This window comes from Varanus komodoensis, unplaced genomic scaffold (genome assembly GCF_004798865.1).
Source record: "Varanus komodoensis strain SLA01 unplaced genomic scaffold, ASM479886v1 scaffold9, whole genome shotgun sequence".
Classification (NCBI taxonomy): domain Eukaryota; kingdom Metazoa; phylum Chordata; class Lepidosauria; order Squamata; family Varanidae; genus Varanus; species Varanus komodoensis.
In genome coordinates this window covers 27,980,292-28,007,410 of record NW_025336598.1, presented here as the reverse complement: position 1 = coordinate 28,007,410, position 27,119 = coordinate 27,980,292, and the positions used below count along the sequence as shown (strand labels likewise).

Genomic DNA, 27,119 nt, shown 5'->3' with positions numbered 1-27,119 from the left:
GTCAAGTAAACAATACTTAGCTAGTTTGATCAAACGGTTTGACTTGGTATAGGGCAGCATCATATGTTCTATGTATTTTATGTTATTTTTATTGTGAAGTAAACAGCCCGGATTATAATTACCTGCAGCCTCCCTTCTTCCATTCAAATCTCTGGTTGATGTTTCCACCTCAACTATCAGGATCATGAGAACTTAAATCCCAAAGCATCTGTTTTGAGAATGTTGTAGTCAATATTTGTTTTTTGAAATGTCCCTCAGGAGATCACATGGTGTTATGTTGGAAGAGGTTGTAAAATGCAGAGATAGCAGAATGCTTGTTTCTAGTTACTCACAGGCTTTCAGGGCAACGAATACTTCAGTTTAGATTTAAAGCACCTGCAACTTTTTCTAAGCAATGGTTTCAAATCAGAAAGGGGAAGGAGAGAAAAAATGAAATAAAACGTCTTCTTATATTTATGCCATTACATGCAGAATTACAATCCAGAGTGCTCACCTGAGTAACTTTAAAAGATAACTGCTTTGGTTGTGCAACTGGGTGGTCCCCAAAAGATAATGCAGTAGGAGAAGGACTATTCTGCCGAACCTGGATAAATGTGCACACATACGCGCGATAATTATATTTGACAAAAAAAATAAGCAATTTCTAAATCCATCTTTTAATTTTCAGGAGGCTGGCTTGCGAAAAATTGTCCTCTTTGATCCCTCCCACACTTAAAAGTATTTGTAATCACTTGCAATAGTGCCTTGAAGCAAAGACAACCTCCCTCCCTCTACTAAAAATGAGAAGTATGCACAACAGGAAAGTAGGTTGCTTTTTTGTTCTCAAGTACTAAGGCTGCCCACTATTCAAAGCTCCAAAGAGAGAAACTCTTCCAAGACTCATGAGAATGCAAACTGTACAGAATGTTATGAGGGTTTTCTTTGCTTGCAATACTAGGGTCAGAACTGACCCCTGTATCTCTCTCATGGAAGGGAACTCATTTATTTCATATATATATGTTCAGGGAAAATTCCACTTCAAATTGTTTCTAACAGAGCAATGCTGGCATCTTAAGGGAATGCTGCAGTGATAAGGTAACATAATTGGTCTCTGAGAGACGGCAGAATATCAAGGGACCTCTGTATCTTCCACTTGACCCTTTTTGCATTGAAAACAATTCTCCAGGTGTCATCACTTTATTTTTGCAAACTTAAGAACAGTATGCATACAAATAAAATAGATAATACTTACTGGAATAATTCCCCCCTGTGTTATCTATCTTAGTGCAACTGGCCAGTTGGCCACAAACTTCCATTTTAACAGAGATTATACATGCAGGCAATTAGTGAACCACTGGTGGTGTTTGTGATAACTTCAAAATGTTTTTAGCATATTGTTTTTTCTCAGTGATGGCCACTACAATTAAAGCTACTGGAAATTAGTAGGTTTCCTGAAAAATACATCACACACCACGTTGGTATGGGCAGTTGCATTAAATAAGGAAGTAGACTTATTGCAAGGACTGTGTCTGCAAGTAGTTAAGAAAGGCGGTGTGGTAAATAAAAGTTACTCCACTAGTAATCAGGGAACATTTTTACACTTGATGGAAAATATCTAATTTGCACTCTTTTAATGTTGTAAAGCTAGCCTAAAAACATCAGCCTCCCAGGGTGGGTTTTTTGGTTATTTCAAAGAGCCTTACCTGTAAGAGAATAACTAAGTAATGGTAAAACTACCAACAGTTTCTAGGTAGTAATTTACTAGATGCTTCTATGGAAAATAATTAGCAGTGAGAAATAATTTGTAAGGCCACACCCAAAATCACCACTTTCAAAGCTGGAAAGGTTTGAGGAAAATAGATGCTGGTGGCTGAATAGAACCTCAAATGACCTGCCTTCTATCAGTAGCAAATAGGACTAGGGAAAAAAAGGAAAATCCTTTCCTTTGGGGGTCAGTAAAATGAGACTTAAATCTGTCTGAACTGGGTGTGTAAAATCCATTTACCACAAACAGAATGTTATCTTCACCTTTCTGAACCTAAAAACTCCCTTTCCCCAACAGATTCTCCAAGTCCCTTCCCAAAAATTTCAGCTCCTAGGTGTTTTGTCTCTTCCTTATGCAGATATGGGTAAAATCCTAACAAAATATTTTACCTAATCAACAAATGTTTGTAAGTTTGACACTTTAGTTTATTAAGACCATTAAAATACTGCTAACACATTATTTATATCAGGATTCTGGTTTTAATTTTTGTTTTGTTTTTGCATTTACTTACATAACTCCCACAATATGACTTCTAAATATTGACCTTGCATATAAGAGAGATGGAATACTCTTGTAAAATTTCCCTGGAAACACACCCCAAAGCAGAGAAACCAAACTACTGCTTTCTATGCAAGCATATATCATCTAGTTGGTCAAACAAGAGGTAGAGTAACAGTCCTAAGAGTAACAAAGTTTGCTGCTACGATAACATAATCTGCCACTATTTCTTGCAAGATAAGTAGTAGATGCTGTAAAATATGACTTCTATATATTACACTTACAGAAGAAGGCGCGGAATGTGAGTTTTGAGGAGAACGAATTGCAGGAGGCATTCCTCTTACTGGGCTAGAACCATTTCCACCTTGATACTGGAAAAAGTAACCAAATTAACCAACCTTTATCAAAATATGTTTATTAAATACAAACAACACAGCATTAGCAAAACTTGGATTATATAAATTAATGCAATGCTCACATTTAAAATCTGCATGGAAAATTTTAAAGGACAAATGTATTAATGGCTGTGTAATTTGAAACTTTCCAAGCCTTTTGTATCTTCTGCACAATACTATTTTATTCAAGCACTAGTTGACTGGAAAACTATTTAAGGCAAAAATGTTATCTTGCAGGGATGTTAACTGAAATGATATCTCATTCCTCCATATTCAATAGGATGTTGATTATCAGATTATTTTAATTAAGAATTCTGAAAAGCCTCCAGCAAGCAAGGATTACCAACTATCTTGCTGAAAAACTTTGATGATTTCTGACCTAGCTTCACTCTTGTATAATTCTGTATTTTGTAAAATTCTAAGCAAGCTAAACAGAAAAGAAAACATAAAAGTAAAAAAAGTACTGTTGAAAGTATATACATTACTATTTGGAGGGAGGATAGAGATTTTGAAGCTTCACAGGAAAGGAAAATGCAACTTGCAGTAACGTTTTACATCCACTTTCCCACTTCTCCCATAAAATAGAAATCTACTAGATATGCACTGCAAGGGAAGAATGCCATTAAGGGTGTAATCCTATGTACGTTTAGACAGCAAAAAGTCCCACCACTCACAGCTGGCTGGGGCATGCTGGGAGTTGTAGGTCTTTTTTTCTGCCGAAACTTGCAAAGGCTTCTGCCTTGTCAATCTATGCAAATTCAAGCAGCTGCCCGCCTGCAAAATATATACAAAGCTAAAATTGAGTAAATTAGCAGCAGTTCCCATCTATCTCTTGCTAGCTTATGTTAATAGCTATATGCTGTAGAGGACCTACATCTTCTGACAAGAAACAAGAACTGACCTAAAAAGAGCATCTTTTGCTATAGAATTCAGTTAAGAAACTGTACATCATCCCCAACTAAAACATGAAACCTTTTCTTCTCAGTACAACCTCACTTCCAGATCTACCTATGAGTACTGCACTATCTGATCATGTCTGAGTTAGCCAAAAGGGCAACAAGACCACCTGCACCAACCTACATACACGGATTGCAAAGTCTGCAAGTGCAGGAATGGAAACACCCTGCCCTCAGATAAGAGCTTTCTGAGGTTCTGAAAACATCCAGTCCCTGCTCCCCCAGTCCCTTGACGGCATTTAGATGCCAGGTAAAGACTTGTATAAATCATTCCTTTAGCATAACCAGTTCATCCCTGTCTTCAAGATGTGTGTTTTGTTTATTTGCTCTTCTCCAACTGTATTATTGCCAAAGTTAGTTGAAGTAAACCCAGGGAGTCAACAGGAAAGCTCTACCATTATAACCCCACCCCCCAGCTGCTAGTAAGCTAGAAACGGGTGGAGGTGATTTCCATTTAATGAAACCTGGGCAGCTGTCTTGCTCTGTCCATCCTCGCCACTTCAGATTGATGGAGACCAATGCAATGAACTCAGCCTCAGAGTTCTATGACTATGAAACGTGCTAACTGAAGGCCTATTGTTCAAAGGTAACAATAGCCATGGTTTTGCGATCAGGAAATCCCAACCCCCTCAAAAGTTAATGAAATGAAGACAGCCTCCTAACGTAAGCATGCCATGAGGATTTAATGTAAGCAGGATAAGCAACAGTCATGTGATACTGAATATGGAGTCGAGGAGATAGAAATTTGAAAGCAGCACGTGAAGCTTACTAGTATGCTTACTGAGGTGTGTGTATTAAACTTATGATTTTTATATTATGTTTTATTATTTTATTACAGTTTGAAGTTTTATTGTATAAACCACCCACAGAACTTCAGTTAAAGGAGAGTATAGAACCCTATCTCTAACTTAAGCCTTGGTTCTATATTGACACCCAAAACAGGACTAAAATTGGAAACCATTATTTTAAAATAGATACACACAGAGAGAGTTGTTATAAAGAAAACTTATTCTTTGATGCCTTAAGGGCTAAAGAACCTTTGGTTACTGTATGCATACTGGAATCATAGCAGAAAGAAGGAATATCTAGCAGTTTGAGTTTTTTCCTTAGTTTTCTGTGATGCCAAATATTCATATTAACAGATAAATCAATCTAATACAAATGATAGAAAATTACATTGCTAATGTTTAACATGAAATCTAAAAGCTATGACTATATGCTAGTGTGTATCCACCAAATAAAATTATATTTAACACATGAACAGAGAAATACTGTAAATCAAAATATATCAAAATCAAACTTACTTCAAAATAGTCACTAATTTTATGACCACGTGCTCCAATACTTTTCCCTAAAGCAAAAACAAAAACATGTTTTACTTTTTTAGAGAGAGCAGGAAAAATAAAAAGCAAAATTGATGCAGTATAGAGCTATAACCTAACATAGATGTTCTAACAGGCTTTTTTAATTTGGAAAGCATTTGGATCAAATTTCCCTGAAAACATCAGTTTGATAAATGAAACTATGATAGACCAAACTAAACTAAACATACAATTTTTCAAAAAAAATGTGGCTCTAGCCTAATTTCTCTAGATTTATACCTACTACTGACTTAGATCTTAATGTTTCTAGTGGGACTAAGTAATGCCTAATTTTAACTAAATTGAAGAAAACTGTGTAAAGTGGCAGGGATGAACAAAGAAAGAAGAAATGCAGACTCTGTTCCCCATCTAAGAAGGGGTCAGCAGAATTGAAGATTATGCCATAAGGCAACAGAATGCTGCTAGTTGCTGGCCTGACTGGAAAAAGACTGAGAAATTAATAGAAGCAACCACTGCATTATATGCACCTAGAACTCTGTTTACCTTTAGAATCCCACCTAGAACTCTGTTTATCTTCAAAATATTCTGAATGACTATTCTGAGCAGATGTATGGCCCATGCATGTGAGTCTCAGAGACCATGAAGGAGAATATTACATATATTTGCCACTGTGATCTTTTTAATCCTGCAGAGCAGAACTTTAACACCAATTAACTTTAACACAAGAAAACAGATTTAAAGCTCTGGTAACTATGTCTGCCCTTTAAGATGAGAAAAAATAGCAGAAAAATTGGAAAACTACTAAATTGCTTAGTGGTCAGGAAAAGAGGCATGGCCATATGAGAAATCCCAGAGGGTTGGAATTGGCTACCATTCTTGCTTTAACACCATGGTTGTACAGCTATTTCTAAGGGGATGGGCACGGACATGGACGGACGGACGAACACAAATCTCCAAGGGATGGCATTCCATAATTTTGAAAGAGACAGACAATTCTGTAAACACCCTTTACATGTAAACATGTTGCTTCTTTGATACAAGTAGGGTATTTCTGGTCAGGGTTCCCATTCATTCCACTACATCCCCACTTCCCCAAAGTTTCTCTCCCCTACCCATCTGTGCCACTGATCATGCACAGTTCTCAGAGGCCTCTTTTGGAGGGTATGCCCCTCCATTCTGGGGACTGAGTGTTTTGTGTAGGTGCTTAAGTCCAATTCCAGCTATATTAACATCTTTGATTTGTGCATTAATTTCTATGGGGAGCTTTAACTTCTGTCTCTATGGACATTTAAGGCCAGCTTATCATGAACCTGGAAATGACTTGCCCAGACACTTATCATGAACCTGGAAATGACTTGCCCAGACATTTTATATCTATATATCCATTCCATTCTACTTTGTACCCCTCCCACCTGCCTGTCTGGTTCTTTTTGTCATCTTTTTGTCTCAATGTTCCATGCCATTTAATTATTATGGGTTAGTTTGCTTTGTTAATTGTTTTTGCCTCTTAGTACATTTTCTAAAGATCTGAGGCCATCTACAAACCTAAGGACTTTCCTCGGGTCTTTCAATACAACTCTCTTGCTTTGGTTCCAGCAAAGGAAGTCATATAAAGTGGGTGCTGTTGGTTTGGCTCTATGAGCATGGGAAGGTTTGAATTGGAATACAAAGCTGTAGGCAGACAAGAACTCACAGGAACACATTCTAAATGTTCAGAGCAGTACAAGAAGAGAAGGCAAGCTACATAATATGTGGGATCCAATTCATGTGCTGCTTTTATAGGTGAAACACGACATCATCCACGATGCTGATGCTGCAGCATTACCCTACTAAGACATAAGCCACTACCTTCGCTCCAGTTTTAAACATCATTATGGGTGCAATCCCATTCACATTACAACAGAAAAGTCCCACAAATCCCAATATTCTGGAACTTATATGACTTTATTCTGTCTAATCACACACAGGATCTCTAAGAACATCTCCAAGCAGAGAACACAAAATATTCATTGAGCAATATGCAGTGCTGACAGTCCACCAGCTTTAAACACAATACCCTAATGGGACTTACTGCTAGCTTAACAGAAAAGTAGTACTTCACTGCACAACACAAGAAACTACCCAAAACTAAAACTTCAAAATGGGACAAGCTTATCGCAATCTGCTCCCACTTGGACTTCTGAATATTTAAGTGTATTAAAAACACAAACGAAAGCTCAACAAAGAAGCAAGCAGGCATGATGGCATCCTGTAATTTCATGTTTCACTAAACTTTATCAAAGCCTTCCAATAAATTATTAAATTTATTTTTCAATATATGCCATTCTACTTGTTCTTTCCTCCAAAGAACCATCAGGTCCCTAAAAGTTAAGATCTTCTTGAAAGATCTTGTCAAGCATTTTCTTTCTCTCTCCAATTACTATTTCTCTTGAAGACTGTACAGAGCCAGCTAAAAGTTTGCTGGCTTCTATCCAACCTTGACAAGTGTAAATATCTTTAAAATATATGTACCTATTTAGTGCATTTTGTTCCACCATATATTAAACTGCTGGATTTTTTTTGTTGGGGTTAACTACTTACTAGTCTTTACATATTGCATACTGGTGTTCATTATACACACACACACACAATCTATATGAGAATACTTTGCAATGTTACATATGTAGACAGAAAAAGAGATTAGAGTTCAGTGGTTTCATTATATTAGTTATGTGCTCTTTAACACCAATGGTTTTCTAGGCTAATATACCAATGGCAACCCCATCCAGACAAAGGTACAGTTAACCATGCTTTGCTAACATCATGTTTGCATTTGTGGAATGTCTTCTTGACAAGTCTGCATCTGATCTAAAATAGGGCAGCAACATTTTTAACTGGGATTCCTCAGTATGATCACATTACATTTGTGCTTTGACATCTGCACTCACTTCTGGTCCATTTCCACGCCCAATTTATAGTCCTTGTCTTAATCTTTAAAGCTCTGAAAGGCCTGAGATCAGGAGTGCTGAAGAATGGGCTCCTCCTAAATGTATATGGACCATACTTCTGATGAAGTTCTCCAGGTGCCCTTACCAAATTAAGGGTAATTGATGGGCAGGATAGAAATCAATCAATCAATCAATCAATCAATCAAATAAATAAATGAATGAATAAATAAATAAGTGTGCTGGTGGCTACAAGGGAAAAGACCTTGTGGAATGGAATGTCCTCCACAGAGAGGCTGGCGTGGTATTTATTATGAAGTCTTTTAGTTCCAGGTGAAAACCATTTTTAGAACTGTGATACCGATTTCATCCTTTTTTGCCATTTTATTCTGTTACCTTTTATAGATTTATTATATTATTTGCATACACTATATTTTATCTAAGCCAGTTAAAGTATTTTTTGCTATTGGAAGTTTAAAATGATGATGATGATACAATGATGCATAGCAGCACAAGCCCTTTAACGCAACACTATCTCAGGCCTTGATTTGCAGACTGCATTGAAACAACATTTCTAATTTTTTTCAGATGTGAAAATACAGCATTGCAAAATTATATAATTACCATGCAGCAGCATTGTAATAGCCACATGCATATATCTCAGAGTTGTTGCCACAGCTACAATCACCTTGCTGACATTTTATAAGTATGTGATATTTAATCTAGATCATTGTATTTCCCAAAGTTAAATGAAACAGAAACCAGGTTTACTCTGCATAAGCATACGCAAAGACTTTTGTACAGTATACAAAGATAAGAAGATGCACTTTGCAACAACACCTTCTCCAGAACCTGCCTGGCAGTACATGCACAGCACTGCCTGATCTCCCCCCTTTAGGCTAGAATGAATAAGTATTCAACTCCCAATCACTGACAATAGTTGAAGCAAATCAACAAAGCAGCGATCAGACAGAACATCTAGTTCCAAATCTTTCTATCAGTACAGAATAATATTTGTCAAATCCTATCTAAACAAAATTCTAATAGCAACCCCAATGGGAAACTATTTTTCTGTTATACTCTACATTCTCTCAGGTGGACACAGTTCCAATTTTTTTCTATCTAAAAAAGAATAAATTACAAGACAAGTCAATCTTACACAGTCACTCTTAATAAGCAGTCCACGAATGGCTATTATCCAAATGCTAATTATACAAGCCCTTTGAACTAGCTTGAGACTTTCGAGAGTTTCAAGGCAGTAACAAGGCTCACTTAATTGCATTATGAAAGTCTATGTTTAATTTTACCCTCCCTTTTATCACACCAATTTTAATTCTGATAAGAAAAATAAAAAATGAGATAGTATAATTTTGATTGTTTATTTATTTATTTAAACATTTATATGCCATCTATCATGCCATGGCATCTCTAGGTGGCTCACAATCAAACAATTAAAAATCATTACAAAACTAAAAAAACTACACATCAATAAATATTGATTGTTCATGGGAAGACAACATTATTATAAAAGAAACAAGTCACTCCACCACTTTCTAGAAGAAAACGAACTCCAGAAGCCATATGTGTGCAAAGCACTATTGAAATCCAGAAGTGAGTGACAAACTATAACAGCTAGCAACAAAATTAAATTTTGTTTAAGCTCCCTTGCATTTTTTCCCCCAAAGCTAGACAAAAAAGAGGCCAGGCACAGAGCACCGCTAACAATGGGACTGGACAGCATGACTTGAACAACCCATATAAGTTTATAATATTGTTGCAGGAAGCTGAAGCTTTACTGAAAGACATGAACTGACAAAACTGTACATTACATCAAACTGATGCGATACCATGCCTATCATACCTTGACTGCTTTCACTCTGGTTTTCTGCTTTCCTTTTTCTACCCCTGGAAGGTTCCAACTGTTTTTTCTCAGGTGTCTGAAAAAGAAAACACATGCTTTTCAATGCAAAAGGACTGCAGTTTTATATATCAAAAAGATGCATTCAAAGGAGAAGTAGCTTCACTTATTTATAGGATAACCCACTTATTTTTTCCTAAGTTATCTGACTATTTCATTTTATTACTACATTAAACTAAACTGAAATGTTTTAATTTAAAAGTGACCCTGCTATTTCTTTAATCTGCTTGTTTACAAATATTGAAAGCATCCCTACATCTTGCCTCTTAATGAATACATTTTTTATTACAAGCCAACAGAATAATGGCTTAGATCCAAAATGTTAGGTTGTTGTGCTCACACGAGGAGGCACTTCTACTCATACCTTTTGAAGAGCACCCCCTGCAGCTCCCTCAAACCCCTCCTGTCAGTTAGATTCTTTTTCCTGTGCATCAGGAGTGAAATCAGCTTTTGCTGGAAGGGTTTTTTTTTTTTTTTTTGCAGATTTCTCCTTCTTGCAGTTCCCTATGCTCTCTAAAGGTTGAGAGAGTAAAGGAATAAAATAATGGGAGGGTTTGCATGGGCAACTGGTAAACATCTTTGCCCCTTGTCTTTCTCCAGCAGTAGCCTGGGTCTTAGACCCATCTGAGAATGAAAGGACCAATTCCATTCACTAAGCGACACTCCAGATCCAATCCATAATACTTCCGTACTTTACTAAGACACATGTTGTAATCCAGATACATGCTCCAATAGACTTGTAATTTCCACATTACAAGTGGAATGTATAAGTAAATTATAAGTATAAGTAAATTACTCTGCAGTACAAGAAATTATACTGCAGAGTAATTTTGAACTAAAACAGCACTTTCTGAATTCTTTTCATTTCCACCACAACCCACCAATGTGACCTAAAACAGATGATCCTTCTATCACTTTGGTATACTACAAAAGACAACCAAGTCCTATTCAAGGTGATCTGTGCCAAACCTAATATCGTATCTGTGGAATTACAAGTGTATGTATAATGGCAAAGGTAAGGAAAAATTATTTGTCCCGTTTTGTAAAGTTCCTTTTTTTTTTAAAGCTATTTTTCGTCATTTAACATCTGGTTCTAATTCATGCTATAAAACATTAATACTAGATTTACTAATCCAGAGATGAGGCTGCAAATATCTTCTTGAAGCATATTGAAGGGATTGGGAATGCCAAGTGGGATGTTTGACTTTGTCATGGCATGGTGTTCTTCCCCACTCTACCTTTAGAATCCCCATCATAAACTCAACTACCCTACAGTTTCTAGACATGTGGAAATTGCAGTCCTATTCTTTAAATCCCAGCAATAATTTGCATTTTATACAATGATGCTCGGGAAAAAAATTCACAAAGCATCAAAAAGTTCTTTTTAAAGAAGGTTCTTTCTCACTTTTGGGGTAAAATTGCATAAAAGAAACTCTATTAGAAATAATTTCTAATAACAAATAACATTGACTGGGTTTTGCACATTACACCAATCTACTGTGGATCACTAGCCATGGTGGGTTGACATGTTGTGTGAACACAGAACACTTCCCACACAGTGGCTTGTTTTTCCCCAACATGGCACTCTGACAATCTGTGGCTTGTTTTAGGGATTGCTGAACCCAAATGACTAAACCCATCTTGAATTTCAGGATGCAGTGACCTGGTAACCCCCTTGCTGTTCTTACCAGCTCAGCACTGGTAACAGTTGCTCCTCCTATCCTTATGCATATGTACGCTTAGGTACATAATTTCTCTTTATTAAAATATCCAAATATTCCAGGTAAGTTACCAAACAAAACTAAAATGTGTTTGTGCAGCAATGAAAACTATTATTGGTTTTTTAATATGTCACCTAGTAGGCTATCATTTTATAGCATTTATTCCAAAAACTGATGTGTATAGTACCAAATCTGTTAGCACAAGACCTGTCTAATGCATAAAAATTATCTTCCTAGGTAAAGGTAAAGGTTTCCCCTTGACATTAAGTCCAGTCATGCCTGACTCTAGGGGGCAGTGCTCATCTCTGTTTCCTAACCCAGGGATCCAGCGTTTGTCCGCAAACAGTCTCCGTGGTCATGTGGCCGGCATGACTAAACACCAAAGTGCACGGAACGCTGTTACCTGCCCACCGAAGTGGTACCTTTGTATCTACTTGCATTTGCGTACTTTCAAACTGCAAGGTTGGCAGGAGCTGGGACGGAGCAACGGGAACTCATCCCGTTGTGCAGATTCGAACTGGCGACCTTTCGATCTACCAGCCCAGCAGCAAAGCGGTTTAAACCACTGCGCCACCTGCAGTCCCTATCTTCCTAGAAGTGTGCCTAAATATTGGTACTCTCCAAAACTTCAATGCCACAAACATTGTAATTTTAAAACATACAGCAAAAAGTTTTGTGAATGTATTCCTTCTAAAAAAAAAAACCAAATTCTGCTGAGCACAACTATACAAAAAGAGCAATGACAAGCTTACATCAATACTGTCCGTATAACTATTTCATACCTCTGATTCTTTGTCACTTAGAGATCCCAGGCTTCCAAAACTGTGATTAGAACTTTCGTTATTTGTGGAGGCCTGTTAAGAAATAAAGGAGTCAAGATATTTTAATTGCTCATAATGTGTCACTAACAGAGGTCATGCTTCAAAAAACTATATAATCTGCATCATGCTTTCCAACCTTGCACCCAACAGATGCTTTAAACTACAACTTGCACATTCGTGACCAGTGGCTATGCAGGCTGGAAGGGTGTACATCCAAAAAGGGTGTACTCCAAGGTTAGGGAAGGCTGAAGTGCATCCATGTCTTGGTCACAAATGCAACAAATCTCATGGGATAATGTGGAAAGTAAGACTCCAGGCAGACCATGAACTGCAGCATATTCTCTTCTTCTTAAAATGACATTTTGTTTAATGTACCTATTGATCTAGATCACAAACATTAAAGTTGGATGGTTCATACTGCTACTCACCTTTGCTCCAACACTACAGCTTCCTGTACTTCCAGTGCTGCCACTCACTACTCCTGTGAATCTAGCCTCCAACAATTCCTGCCTTCTTGGATCCAGGCTATGAAGCTCATCCATTGCACCTAGAAAACATTTTTCATTGTTATAGAATATACTTCTGCAAACAGTGTCAAATTGTTATGACCATTTTGCTATTTTCCCCTACATTTTAAATAGTTTTCATTACATAGTCGTTCTCCAGAAAGGAGTAGCTTTATTTTAGTAAAAACTCACCAGTGTTCCATCTGCACATATCCTATGGAAAGCACAATCAAATATATATTCTGCATGTTATATCCACTATCATCTCCAAGATGGCAAGATTTTAAGCTCCCCTGACCCCAAAAATACAGTACTGATGTAAGCAAAATTGTTTTGAAATTTTGGGGATTATACATGAACAACTTCTTTATTAGTTACTCAGATAGTGATCTTTTTTAAATTAGTAAGAGACAAAATGGTGCTATAATTGGGTTATTTTGTCAAGAAAGAAAGTACTATCATTTGTTGTATGATATGAACATAAAATGATTCTCAACCATTCCCTTTATTTCAACAGAGCTAGAAGATGGCAGGGCAAACATACACAGGCACACATACACACTCACACCAGTAAAAAGCCATTTTTTCAATCCTTGAATCAAAGTAGAACTAATCAATATAAGTCACTTGTACATTACTGACATTCCATAAATATGCACAAGAGTTTTCACACAGTAGATACACCAGGTTATAGCGAAAGAAGCAGAAGTGCAAGGACACTCATGCAAGAGTTCACTGTGATGCCTGGAAAGTAATTTGTAAGAGTTGGGGTACCTTCTTGAACAGCATGGCATGGGATACAATCACAGTGGGCATTGACTGCAAATGGGCAGAAGCACTTGGCATGTGTTGATTTTGGACAGTGCCGACTTCAATTCCCCACAGCTTTTCAGAAGACATAGAACACCATAGAGGGGAGGAGGGCAGAGATGTCTCTTTGTATAAGCACCTTTACAACAAGTTATGACTACTGCTTTTAAAGAATATTGACACAGTACCTCAAGGAGCAAAATGGAAGATTACAAACATTACTAATTAACTTACACTAAAGAACTATTACCACATTGGAAAAGAGATTGACAAAATGCATCTTGCAAAGCTACATTAGGGTCTCAATACCTTCAGCCATAAGTTTATGAAACATTTCTACTAAAACTACTGATTTCAGATTCCTGTGTTTCAAAATGCTTGTTTACAACTGTGTATTTTTAACTTTATAAGTCAACAAATACTCAACACTGGTACTGCTAATAGGAAAGTAACATACCAATAATTTTAATCCAAGACACCTTCATAATGGAATAACTTGATGGCTGCAAAACTGTTGAAATGTTATTTGTTCACATCTGTGACAGGCCTCACTCAATGAAATAAAAACTGAATCCACATCATTCCACATCCACATCAATCCACATCCACATGGAAAACCTAACAATGCAATACAAAGACTGAAGAGATATATTCTAGCTATATTCTGAGAAGTATCCCAATTGAAAGAGACAGAAAGCACAATCTAGTAGTGCCACTGATTTCTGTCACTGATTTCATTGGAATTCATCTAATGCTACATGAGCAGAAGCCTGCTAATGCAACATGGAAACTCTGACCCCTTCTACCCCACTGTGGCCTCCAAAACACCATGGCTCACAATATCCCCAGAAAAGGCACAGGATGCGGTGCAGTGGGCCACTGCAGGCACACAGAATTGCCGGAATTTAGGGGCAGCTGTCTTGCATTAAGAGAAATTAATTTCCACTCATGCAAAGTACCATCAAACAAAAACCAACAGGATTACCTATATGCACATAACTATACAGTGAACTGTAACCACTGTATTCTTCCTTCATAGATATCAAGTATTGTAGCTGGTTGGGACACAAGCTTTTTATAGGCAACGTCTTACTTCCATCAGATTCATTCAGACACTGATATCAATTTCAAGATTTCTGTAGAGAAATTGCCCTCTGACATCTGGCCCACAACATCAAAATAATTCACCACCACTACTAGTCTTGTATTCCACTGACACATGACAAATCTAAGATATTGCCACCTGTACATTCTTGCCAGATGCTAAGAGGACCAAGCAAACATTTATGAGACAAGCAATGGGGAAGACATATAAGCAAATGCATACAGAGGTCAACTTTTCTATATATCTGAAAACTGCACTGATATACCGCCCTCTGCTTGTGTGTGTTTGTTTTGCTGTACCCTCCATTCCAGTGTGTTTAGAGATATACATTTCAATCTCCTTTTATATTCAAATGTTAAGTTTACAATATAAACTTTACATGCTTAACACATGTTGAAAACTTCATAATCTATTATACATTTTGCATGCTGTAATGTCAATAAGTAAAACAGCACAGCTCATTTGTTCTGCTTCGAGACACGTAAAGGAATTCAAATGAAAAAGGAAACAAACAACAATTGGAAGAACCATAACAATGACAATCCAATGTTCTCCATTAGTTATAAAACAAACAATTCTACTAATGGCCTTCTAAAAACATGACACAGAAGACAGCTCATTCTTTACCTACCATATGATACTGAATTCAGTTGACCATATTCACATCTTAAGGGCTAGTTATTTTCTCACAAGGACCTTTGTTTTTACATTCAGTCACACAAATTTACATTCAGGCTGCTGTCTGTTATCTATAATGGGTCAGGACTGCAATACCAGACGGTGGGCTTCTCCCAACTTCAGTCTACTCAATTTCAATCAACTGCTGAGGGTGTCCTCCAAGGGCCACCTCTGAGGCACTTGAGCAGGGGAAGATCTTCTCAGTCACAGCCCCCCAGTTGTGGAAGGATCTCTCCACTGAGTCTGCCTGTTGCCATTTAGTTTTAGCCATTAAATTGTTCTTTTTATATTCTGTTTACTGGGAACATTGTATGGTGTTTTACTGTACTATGATCTTGAGTAACAACTTCAGCTATTGGATGATACAGAAATGAAATTAATAATACTACTAATAATAAAAAATAAGAATAACTATTATAGACATAACCCAGTTGAGATGCTCAGTGAGACTAGCTCTACTTAAATCCAAACATTTAGTCTTAAATGGGTTATAGATCTGATCCTTGATTGTTATCAGAGATACTTTATAAACATGAAGTACACTGTTTTTCAGAACTAGCCATAATAAATGAGATGAAGACCTTCTGCACAGGAGTCTAGTATACCAAATGGATGAATTAAGTTGCACAGATCCATGTTACATATCAGCACTTAAGACTTACCACCTCCCTGAGGAAAGTTATAAGTAAGGCAGAGGAAGAGAACTACTGATGGTGGAAGCTAAATTATATTGCAGGCAAAATCTGAATTGGGAGGGGTGATGAAAAATAACTAGTTACGCTGCTTTTAAAAAAACTGACATGGTTGCATAATCCAGTAGTGCTCCTACAACATGACAGTACGAGCCTCAGTATTCACAGATTAAATCTGCAATGAAATACAAACCATGACACTTACATGGGCAGTTTGGCATTCTGTCTAGAAGGTATTTTACTTTGAGGTCCATATGTTGCCTGCCCAAAGTAATGTACAATAAAAGAACTAAGGCAATTTTATCTTTCTTTGTTGTGAGCTGCCCAGAGGTGCTGTGGCACAATAGACGACATACACATGTTTAAAATGAATGAATGAATGAATGAAATATAACATCCCAGTTTTATTCAGGCCTATACCTAGTCTTGATTCTCCAAGAAGTCTGAACAATCCACTATGAATGAGACTACAGTTCTGCACTAAAATAATTTGTACCCATTTCGAATACATGATAGCATTTATAAGAAGCAATAGGTAACATACTGTCCTTCCAGCTCTTTTCATTTCTATATAAATGCATGTACACACACAGCACACTAACTATCCTATTCCTGGCACTATCTTCCATCACACATTATTTCTACTTTAAAAGACTTGTATATCTCTCTAAAATCTGCAAATTAATCATAAGAGATCTATGCCAGCAGAATGAACAAATTTTTTCAACATCTACCAAAGTCGCAATATGTAGTATAACCTCTGGATAAAGTATTTTCAGGAGATACCTTTATCTACTCCAGCAATTGCACTGTATTTTGTATGGGAGTTACTGTCCTGGGCACTGGTATGAGGTGGAAAATTTTCTAGTGCTTTATTTTTATAAACAAATATTTATGCTTCATCAGTTTATCAGTAAAAATAATAGCTATCAATTACAGCTGGAGTATAAGGCAAGCCTGGCATTTCCAAAGATGTGGAAAGCATAGCTGCCTGGATTGCAAACATTTAGTAGTATGTCAACACTTTTCAGTATCGTTTGGGGGAGGGGCTTCTTAAATTTATACAATGCCACTGTCTTAACATTTTTACAAGTATTCTATTAAAAATGCTTACATTGATATCACTTTAACTGTGCTTTAATTTTTCCCTCAAGTACTTCAGGTCAAATAACACATTGAGATGAAAAATGAACCTGGGTACTTTTATTTAGCTGTGTTGTTTATTAAATAAGGAACACACACTGCAATATACTGCACTCTGTTGCTGCTTCCTGCTCCTTTCTGCTCCCACAGAACTCCGCCAAATACAAGTAAAATAAACTTGTTAAATTTAGCCAACTTTCTCCAATCTGGCGCCCTCCAGAAATTTTGTACAACTGTCCACATCTGTGTAGTTGGCCATGTAGGCTGGAGCTGAAGGGAACTGAGCCCGGAGGCACCTGGAGGACCAGGCTGAGCACTCATCTCCTTTTCTCAAGCTCTAGGGAGCATCAGCAGTGGGGGCTCATAGTAAGCTGACCTTTGACTGTTTTGAGTGGCTTCTGCCAGGTCAAGAAGTAAATGTGAACTGACAGTACTTGAAGAGGGCATATGTGGGCTGGAAGGACATTCATTCCTGGTGCTTGGATTTGTGAGGACATGGCCATATCGGTAGGAGAGGGGCTTGAGCTTCCAACTCAAGCGGTATCAGTACTTGAGATTTTTAATGTTTTGTACCTCCAAGTGGCTCTGAGCGGCTACTTTGCACATCAGGTTATGTTTTGCTCATATGAATGGCACATTTTAAATGATCGCATGAGACACCCCCACTACGTGCTCTATTTAGATTGGGCTGAAATTATTTCACAATCTTATCCCCATTTCAAGCCCCCTTTTATCCTGTTACATTTCTGATGTCATTACAATGTAGAGATGGGGATGAAACTGAAGTTGTCAGGAATGCAGTATTATGTCTGCCACTTAGTACTTCATCAATAACTCTCATGACTACATGAGGCATGTGTTAATACAAACAACATGTCTGAAAAAAAGTTTGTATTGAGATAATCTTCTGCACAAGACTGTAATACTAGTCTTCCAAGGTAATCTCTAACTTTAATCTTCACTGGAAAAGATTTGGCACACAGCACATAGTTAGCACTCAAAATGTATCCCTTGGATCTTCAGGGTAATTCTAATTCAGAATACAAATTCTTCAGGATAGTAGTCCATGATTTCTTCATTAACTCTACAAAGCAATTTCACACTGCAGAGACTGTAGTTTCAATAAATAAGCATCCATCAGCCACCTGATATCCCTAAGGATTCGCAGAAGCACACAAAACAAGGCCAGTTATTTCTTTTTCCCAATACATTGTTGTCTTTTTTCTTCCACAGACACACAGCATAAAGCCTTAGCTATCATTTTTGTTTCTTCTAGGAAACAAATTAGTGGCAAGACTCTTCTGTGTGATAACTGTTTGGAAAACATTTTCTCTCAACTCACCTAGGTTCCTTATTCCAACTTTTCTTAAAATTGTAGAAAGCACGTATTATGCTAATATTACTGTATTGTAAGAGAATGTTAACAATCCTTCATGTTAAGAAATGGTCACCTAAGCTCAAGAAATGTAAATAAGATTAACAAAGTGTTCAAACTTTGCTTGCCACAATCTCCAACTAATGGAAGTGGAAGAATAGATTGTATACAAAATTTAAACACACACAAACTCCAGCCTGCATCTTCCAAATGTACATCAGTTGTTGGCTGATGTGCCTATTTTCTGAATCCTTTGATGCAGATCACTATAGAAGTGCAAACTCATTGGTAATCTGGAAGCGTTCTTGGTCATGGTGATTCTCCCATATGGTAGAGGGTGGCTGTCCACCATTGGCCCAGGGCTGCAAGAAGACTAACCAATAGCTTTTGTTTTTGTGAAGATTGGCAATACTTATCATTCATTGCTCATAAAAATTATTTACCTGCCACAAGGAGAGCTAGTACAAACCCACGGAGATTCCTGGTTACAATATAGCTGATCCAACCAACTCCTAAGACAGCTATTACTATTAGGAAGTTAGTAGTTTGACTGGAGAACAGGAAACCATACTCCCACAACCACTCAGACAGAGGTTAAGTTCATGAGGCTTACAATTGATCCTAACAGTGCCCAAGTCTGGGGTTTATTGAACACTTTGACCTTCAGAGTTGGAGATGCTGAAAGAAACAGTGGTGGAATACAGTATACATTCATTATCAGTAAAATTACTTGTATAGAAAAAATGGAATTCCCTTGGAATACCAAACTGTACATTTTTCCTGAAGCAAAGTTAAGAGTCTCAAATCAAAACAGGAAGGGGAGCTTTCATCAGCTCATGCTGTCATACACTTAGCCCTGTGTGTTGTTTCTAATATATAATCGTAAGCTTTCCTGGTATTGTATTTGAAGGGCTTAATACAACAACAACAACATTAAAAGATGAGTGCTATCATATTTTCATATATGAAATAAAAGGCATTCAGGCATTTGAACCCTAACAACAAAAATAAACCATGTACAAATAACACTACTAAATAATACTGATTTCTTTTTCCATCAAGCCCATGTATGTATGTGGTGGGAAGGGAGAATATGAGGCCAAGTGGGGAAATGATCCATATAGTGATGGGTACATGGAGAAATGGTGTTGGGAGGAGGACTAGTCAGATAAGGAGAACACAGACAGACAATTAATGATTGTGCCATATTCTGGCTGGGCCAGGGAGGTAAGAATACCGTCTTGTGAGAAGAAGTCGTCCCACACTATCTAAAAAAGGCAGCGGTGAGACTACTCCTAAAGAAATCCTCTTTGTACCTGAAAGATCTCAATCACTTTAGCTGGTAGCAAATTTTCTTTCCTGGACAAGAGTCCAGAACAGGTAGCATCCAACTCCTGGATGAGAGCAATTATTAAAATCCATTGTAGTCAGGGTTCAGGCCCAGTTTTGGCACCAAAACAGCTTTGGTCATCCTGTATGATCTATGTGAAAAGAGAGAGTGAGAGTACAACCCTGCTGATACTCCTGGGTTTTTTGGTGGCATTCAGTATCATTGGCTATGATGCTCTTCTAAGGCAACTGTCTGAGCTGGGTGCAGAAGATAATGAATTGCAGAGGTTTTGCACTCCTACTTGTCTCCAAAAAGTGGAGTTTTAGAGACTATTACTTGGTCTCATGAATTCCCCAGCATGAAATCCTTGAAACATCAGTTGTTTCTCACGCTATTCAACATTTATATGAAAACACTGAGGGTCAAAGTCAGAATGTTGAAATGTTTTGCCATCAGTATGCTATTTCTCCTTTTTATCACCACAACAGGTGAAGCTATGGGTGTGCTAAAATGCTACCTGACTGCAACAGTGGAGTGGGTGAGGGCTAACATACTGAAACTCAATGCAGATATGACTACTGTGCTGTTAGTGGGTACTTTCTCTGACCAGATGGAGGGTATTTGACCTTTTCTGGATGGGGTTGCAACTCCCCTTGAAGAAGCATGTCCATAGCTTGGAAATGTTCCTTGATCCTTCTTGTCACTTGAGGCCAACATGGTCTTAGTGGCATAGGGTGCATTCTACCAGGATTGGCTGCTGGCCTATTACATCCCTATCTGGAAAGAGATAGACTGGTTTCAGTAATCTGTGCACTGGCAATCTCCATGTTAGATTACTACAACACACTGTACATCAAGTTGCCCTTGAAAACTGTTTAGAAACTGTACCTTGTACAAAATATGGTAGCCAGACTAATAACCAGGACCAGTGCTTCTAAACATATAAAGCTAGTTCGAGCCCACTTGCATTGGTCAACTATATGCTTCAAAACCTGATCCAAGATGGTGGTTTTAACCTATAAGACCCTGCACAGCTTGGGACTTGGCATAACACCAATCACAAAGTAAACATCTGAGGATTTCCTCTGAGTTCAACCTCAAAAGGTGAATTAAAGGGCAGTAACAAGATGGAAGGCCCTCTCAGTGGTGGTTCCCAAACTGGAGAATGCCTACTGAAGCCGACCTGGTGCCAATTTCCCTGCCTTTGCAGTGCTAGGTTAAGTCAACCCTCTGTGCTGAAATAAAGCTATCTACAAAATAAAGCTATCTACACCATTATCACTCATGGTGGTATTTTTTAGCAGATCTATTTTGTATTAGACTTTTTAGCTGCTAAATTGTTTTAAAACATTTATCCTGTTTTAAATGCTTTACTATGTAAACACTTCAAGCATTAATTTTATTGTATCATGCTCCTGTTTAGGAAGTGGTTTAAACCACCCAGAGAGCTTTTAGAAGTTAAAAAAAGGTATATGAAACTAAAGAATGCTAACTGTTGTGTAATCAGAAGATACAGGCAGGGAATTGAACTTACATCAGAAAGTACTAGAAGGACTGTTACCTCCACAAGTAGAGCTAAGCAGCCAAGGTTAAAAGTTTCACTGACTCACACTATTTCCATTTCAACTGACATACTTTGCCCTTTTACCAATGTTCAGCTATCACTGTTTGTGCCCCTTGTGCATTCCTGTTAGTTGTTGTCTGCCTTTTCCTTACTTTTCTTTAGCCATCCATGTCATCCTGCTCTTACTGGAGTCCAAATTGCTGTTCTGGTGCTATTCTTGTTTCAACACCCTTAAATTCTATCAATTTTAACCAGCTTCATCATGCCAGCTTCATCTCTTCAGTAGCTTTTCTTCAACTTTACCATCAAAGCCATGTTGCAATTCTGATCTTGTATGCTAGACTAATTTAGAACTTTTGATCCCATGAAACTGTCCTGGTCCTATAATAACCAGGTAATAAGAATATTTTTTTCTTTTAAAAGGTTAACATGTAAAATAAGACTGCACTGGCAAACTGCCTATACTTTTCATTGACGTCTTCATGTCCCTTTTCCTAGCTCAGTGTCATAAAATTAGGTGATACCTAATTAGGCATTTACATTTGCAGAAAACTGTAGCAAATGCCTTGAAAGATAGCTACTTTGTTGGCATCTGGGGGCAATGACTGGTGGCTAATGGCCACTGGATAATAAAATTGTACTTTCAGTTCAGGTCCCAGATCATGTATATTAATTTGTGCATTTGTGGCAGTAAGATTTGTAGCCTAAAAACCCCAGGCAAGTTAAGAGGCAGGAGAAAGATGAGGCAGGTACAATCATCTGCAAAAACCCTGCACAATTTTTGTCATAAATAGGTCCTTGTATCCCCAACAATGTGTTGAGTTTTTGCTTGGCTGGAATCTGTGAAATGAAACAGTGGTTTCTGGCATGTTTTTCCATAGCACTCAAAAACCAGTTTTCTGGGTGGTATACATTGCTTACTTGCTTCTTGTGTGCATGAGAAAGCCAGAAGAAGTGTGCATAAGAACATCTTTTATACCCTACACCCTCACCTCCTTTACTCCCTTCCTCCATCCCTCCTGGGAGGAGAGAGGTTGCTCTGAAGATCCCTGCCTAAGGTAGTAAATTTCCACAGTCATGTGCCCCCAGTGGCTGCCTGAACAATTGCACTTGAGACTCCTTGAATGTGACAGAGAGATGATAATTTTTATTTAGAATATTGGCAAAGCATTATGGGATGGCACAAAGCAACAATGCAGGGTGGGCTGTCACCTCTGAGGGATTATGAAATGGGTAAATGTGAGAGGAAGGAATGATAAGTAAACACAGACTAAAGAAGCAAATGTGTTTTTAAGTAACATCATGATCAGAAATTAACAAGCCTATTTAAAGGAATAGTTTCATATACAGCAAGCTACTGAAAGTTACTATTAATAACTTCTTTGCTAGGCTCACCTATCTACCTCACACTAGTAGTATGCCACAAAATTATTGAGCAAGATATATACGGCCAACTTATTTTTGGTAAGCTTATAATTTGTAGATATATTCGAAAGTCAGGTTTAGAAGGCAACACTCACAGAAAGTGTAAAATATTCCTGCCTTTCAAGCTAAGAAAGCAGCACACCCTTTGCCTGTACTATTTAACCATGGAACAGGTCTCTGTTTTTGATGGTGCATATACATCTGCCTAATACTGCACTAGTAAAGTAAATGCTTTGAATTATCAGACAGAAAATATTCTGAAGATCCACAGAGCAGAAGTCTTACAGTGCAATCCAATGTATATTACTTGAAAGTGAGTCCCAAATTTTTAATGGCACTTCCTCCAAGATAACAGTGCATAGTATTATAGTCTGAACAGGTTCACACAAGCATTTCAAATTTTGAGCAGCTAGCACCACATCTTTTGATGTAAACATTGCATGAAGAATAAACAGATATTTAAACACTAAGAGTTAGCAACCAAGTCTTACGCATCTTCATTTTTCTAACCCTGTACAAATGTATCTCTGTTTATCCAACTTATTACTTTTTGCATGATTATGACGCAGAACCTTTATACACACTCCTCTTCAAATCTTTAAGCTAACCATAATAAACAAACTGCAGCACAGAAAACAGTTCACTCTGTTCAGGGTTGGTCTCCAGGGCTAGCACGGTTGAGCACTTGCCAGGGGCTCACCCTGGTGTTGTCCCTCTTCAACATTACAACCTGCTTGTTCACCTGTCTCCCAGAAAGCAGCGGTGGTGAGAAGACATGGATACACACTTTTCACAGAAAAGGCATACAGAATTTTAAATTTTGTTGGATTGTGCTCATTGTTGTTGTGGTTAGCCCTCATCCACTCCACTGTCATAGCCAGACACCATTTTTGCACCTTCACAGCCTCACCTAAAGGAGAAATAGAGCTGCGTATCATCAGCACACTGATTGCAGTGCACCCCAAAACTCCAGATGGCCCCACTCAGCAGTTTCATGTAGATGTTAAACAGCATGGGGGACAGAACAGACCCCTGGGGAACTCCATGTGGGACGAGGAATATTATCAACTAGTGAAAAGAATGTAAACTCAAGAAGGGGCTCCATGAAAGTTGTCTTGCCCAAGGGCTTCCTCAAACCTGGACCTAGCATCAATTCCTCTGAATCAATAGCAAGACTCATTCTGATATGAATGGGCAAGCAATACTGTGTAATGAAATCTGACAGGCCCCAAATCTCTCCCTTAAATTTGCATGGTTGTTAAAGCTTTAAAATCAATTTTATCAGTGTTTCTTCTCAGAACATGCAGCACATCTCTTACTGCAATCATAAACATACAGCTCTGGCTGTATAATTGGATGTTGGGTGGTATAGAAATTAAATAATTAAATGAATACACACCATGTTTTGCACGAAGATCTTTGCTGAGCTGTAGCTTCCAAAACAGCATCATCCTAGATTTTCCTTGATAAATACTACCATGTCTTCTTAAACAGCCTTTTGTTTCAGCTGAAGACTGTTTACATCTCATTTTGTGGTACTGTAAATATTCATTTAAAATAACAAGATCTGAATATGGTTTCAATTCCTTAACAATGTTCTGAGATAATACCATGAAAATGTTGTGCTAAAGGTAGTTGGAAGAGATACAGCTAGTAATGGTACAGTGCAAAAATTGCTATGTAGCATTCCCAAGAGAAATGTTTTGTTCTAACAGTACTACTTACTGTGAGGAATTAAAACCAGTCTGCCCAAAATTCAAAATGGCTTTCAAAAAGCAAGGTACATAAAAACAAGCTTTAAAAGTATGCACCATATACAAGCATTTTTTAAAGTATGCTTGCATATGGTGCAAGCATACTTTAAAAGAATACCGAACAAAATGGCATTCAAGGAAGCTTACCTAAAATAGGATATATTAGCCAGTGAAATATAACAGCTTGAGAGAGAGACAGAGAAGAAACAAAACACAGCTTCAAAGCACAATCTAGTGAAACAGCCTACAATAGTGCTGGGAAGACTTCAGGCTTATAAAGTATACTTTGTTTTGTTTTTTAACAGAACTCCCAAAGTGTACAAAACAGGGCCAGGTGCAAATGGGGGGAGAAGGGGGAGGGGAAAATAAATACCAAGAATTAAGGACTAAGGTTCCTCTGAGCATATACATCGACCATAAATTTGTTTTTGTATCAAAACTGTTTTTCCCCTGACCTTTCTTATTATTATTAAACAAAACAAATCACTCCTTTCTTCATTTCAACAATCCAATATATTGACAGGGGAAGAAAGTATTTTAATTGATGCTATTGCTAAAGTGGAAGTAAAAACTCTTCCCAATTTATTGCAAATCACCCTGAACCCTACCAGTGGACCCTGATCTATTTTTGGCCCACCCAGGACCTTTGGAAAAGCAGTAATAAAATGCATATTCATTTAACCTAGTGCCTAAAAAGTACGAAGACGGCATCAGTCAAGCATTCTCCTCCGTAAGGAAGGATTCAACCACAGAAAAGGCTCTATTCTCCATGAAGTAGGCATCTGACTATCCCCAAAGCTGGGGCCACTCACACAAGGAAATCAAATGACCATTTCAGGTGCTGGGAAGATTCATGAAGATAGACCTTGCATTACCTTAGTCCTCAACTATTTATGGCTTTACAGATCAAAACCAGACCTCTGCTTGAAAAGCAGCTGGGAAGCAATAAAGCTATGTAAGCAGTATTATGATGCACTACTTTACAAGTTCCAGTTAACCTAGCTGCTATATTCTAAACTAACTTAAGTTTTTAAAAACCTTCCAAAGACTTAGGTAAGCCCCAGTTCAGGCCAGATGTCTGACCATAAGCCTCATAGTTAGATCACTCCACTGAAACAGCAACAAACATGAAGAAAAAGGTCTCCTAATTTTAAGAAACAGTATTTTAAATCTTTATATACATACCCCTACTACACTGCATTTGGTAAGAAAGTCACTATCACCCAAAGTATTTTAAATTATAAAGTGAAAAAGGAATTGTTTAGCACTTGTCAGAAAGAAGCTGTTCCATTCATTTGAGCAAGCAGATATATCCTAACAGATTTTTATATCACAAAGTTAAAGAAGTTCAAATATTTCCATTAGGAATGAACCTATAATCAATTTTATGCACATGTATTCACTGCTTTAGTCAATAAAAGAGTAGGAAAAGCAGTACTGGGATACAATCTCCAAAACGACAGAATGATTTCAGTTCGAATCCAAGGCAAACCATTCAACATCACAATAGTCCAAGTCAATGCCCCAACCACTGGTGCTGAAGAGGCTGAAGTTGACCGGTTCTATGAAGGCCTACAACACCTTCTAAAATTAACACCAAAAAATTATGTCCTTATCATCATGGGGATTGGAATGCTAAAGTAGGAAACCAAAAGATAACCGGAATAACATGCAAGTTTGGCCTTGGAGTACAAAATGAAGCAGGGTACAGGCTGGTAGAATTTTGCCAAGAGAATATGATGGTCATAGCAAACACTCTTTTCCAACAACCCAAGAGACGACTCTACCCATTGACATCACCAGAAGGTCAACACAGAAATCAGATTGACTATGTGCTCTGCAGCCAAAGATGGAGAAGCTCTATACAGTCAGTCAAAACTAGACCAGGAGCTGACTGTGGCTCAGATCATGAGCTTCTGGTTGCAAAATTTAGTCTTAAGTTGAAGAAAGTAGGGAAAAGCGCTAGGCCACTCAGGTATGACCTAAATCATATCCCTGATGAATAAAACCATCCCAAAGAAAAAGAAATGCAAGAAAGCAAAATGGCTGTCTGAGGAAGCTTTACTAATAGTTGAGGAAAGAAGAGAAGTGAAAGGCAAGGGAGAAAGATACAAACAATTGAAGGCAGAATTCCAGAGAACAGCTAGAAGAGATAAGAATGCCTTCTTAACTGAACAGTGCAAAGAAATAGAAGAAAACAATAGAATAGGGAGGACCAGAGATCTCTTCAAGAAAATTGGAGATATGAAGGGAACATTTCATGCAAAGATGGGCATGATAAAGGACCAAAATGGCAGGGACCTAACAGAGGCAGAAGAGATTAAGAAGAGGTGGCAAGATTACACAGAAGAACTATACAAGAAAATGCTTAACGTCCCTGATAACCACGATGCGGTGGTCACTGACCTCGAGCCAGACATCCTGGAATGTGAAGTCAA

At 37.8% G+C, this 27,119-nt stretch overlaps 1 protein-coding gene across 4 annotated transcripts in view; it reads right to left on the bottom strand.

Annotated features, from left to right (window-relative positions):
• The window catches only part of TLK1 (tousled like kinase 1), a 73,163-nt gene that overhangs the window by 30,748 nt on the left and 15,296 nt on the right, over positions 1-27,119 (bottom strand). For 3 of the 4 annotated variants that reach the window (XM_044417947.1, XM_044417948.1, XM_044417946.1), the window contains exons 2-7: positions 12,728-12,846; positions 12,261-12,332; positions 9,701-9,776; positions 4,898-4,944; positions 2,527-2,613; positions 494-583 (exon numbers count right to left, since the gene is read on the bottom strand). In XM_044417947.1, coding sequence (XP_044273882.1) covers positions 494-583; positions 2,527-2,613; positions 4,898-4,944; positions 9,701-9,776; positions 12,261-12,332; positions 12,728-12,846 — 491 coding nt within the window. Of the gene's footprint in view, positions 1-122; positions 209-493; positions 584-2,526; positions 2,614-4,897; positions 4,945-9,700; positions 9,777-12,260; positions 12,333-12,727; positions 12,847-27,119 lie in introns of those variants that run through there. The other variant, XM_044417949.1, reaches the window with a different exon arrangement.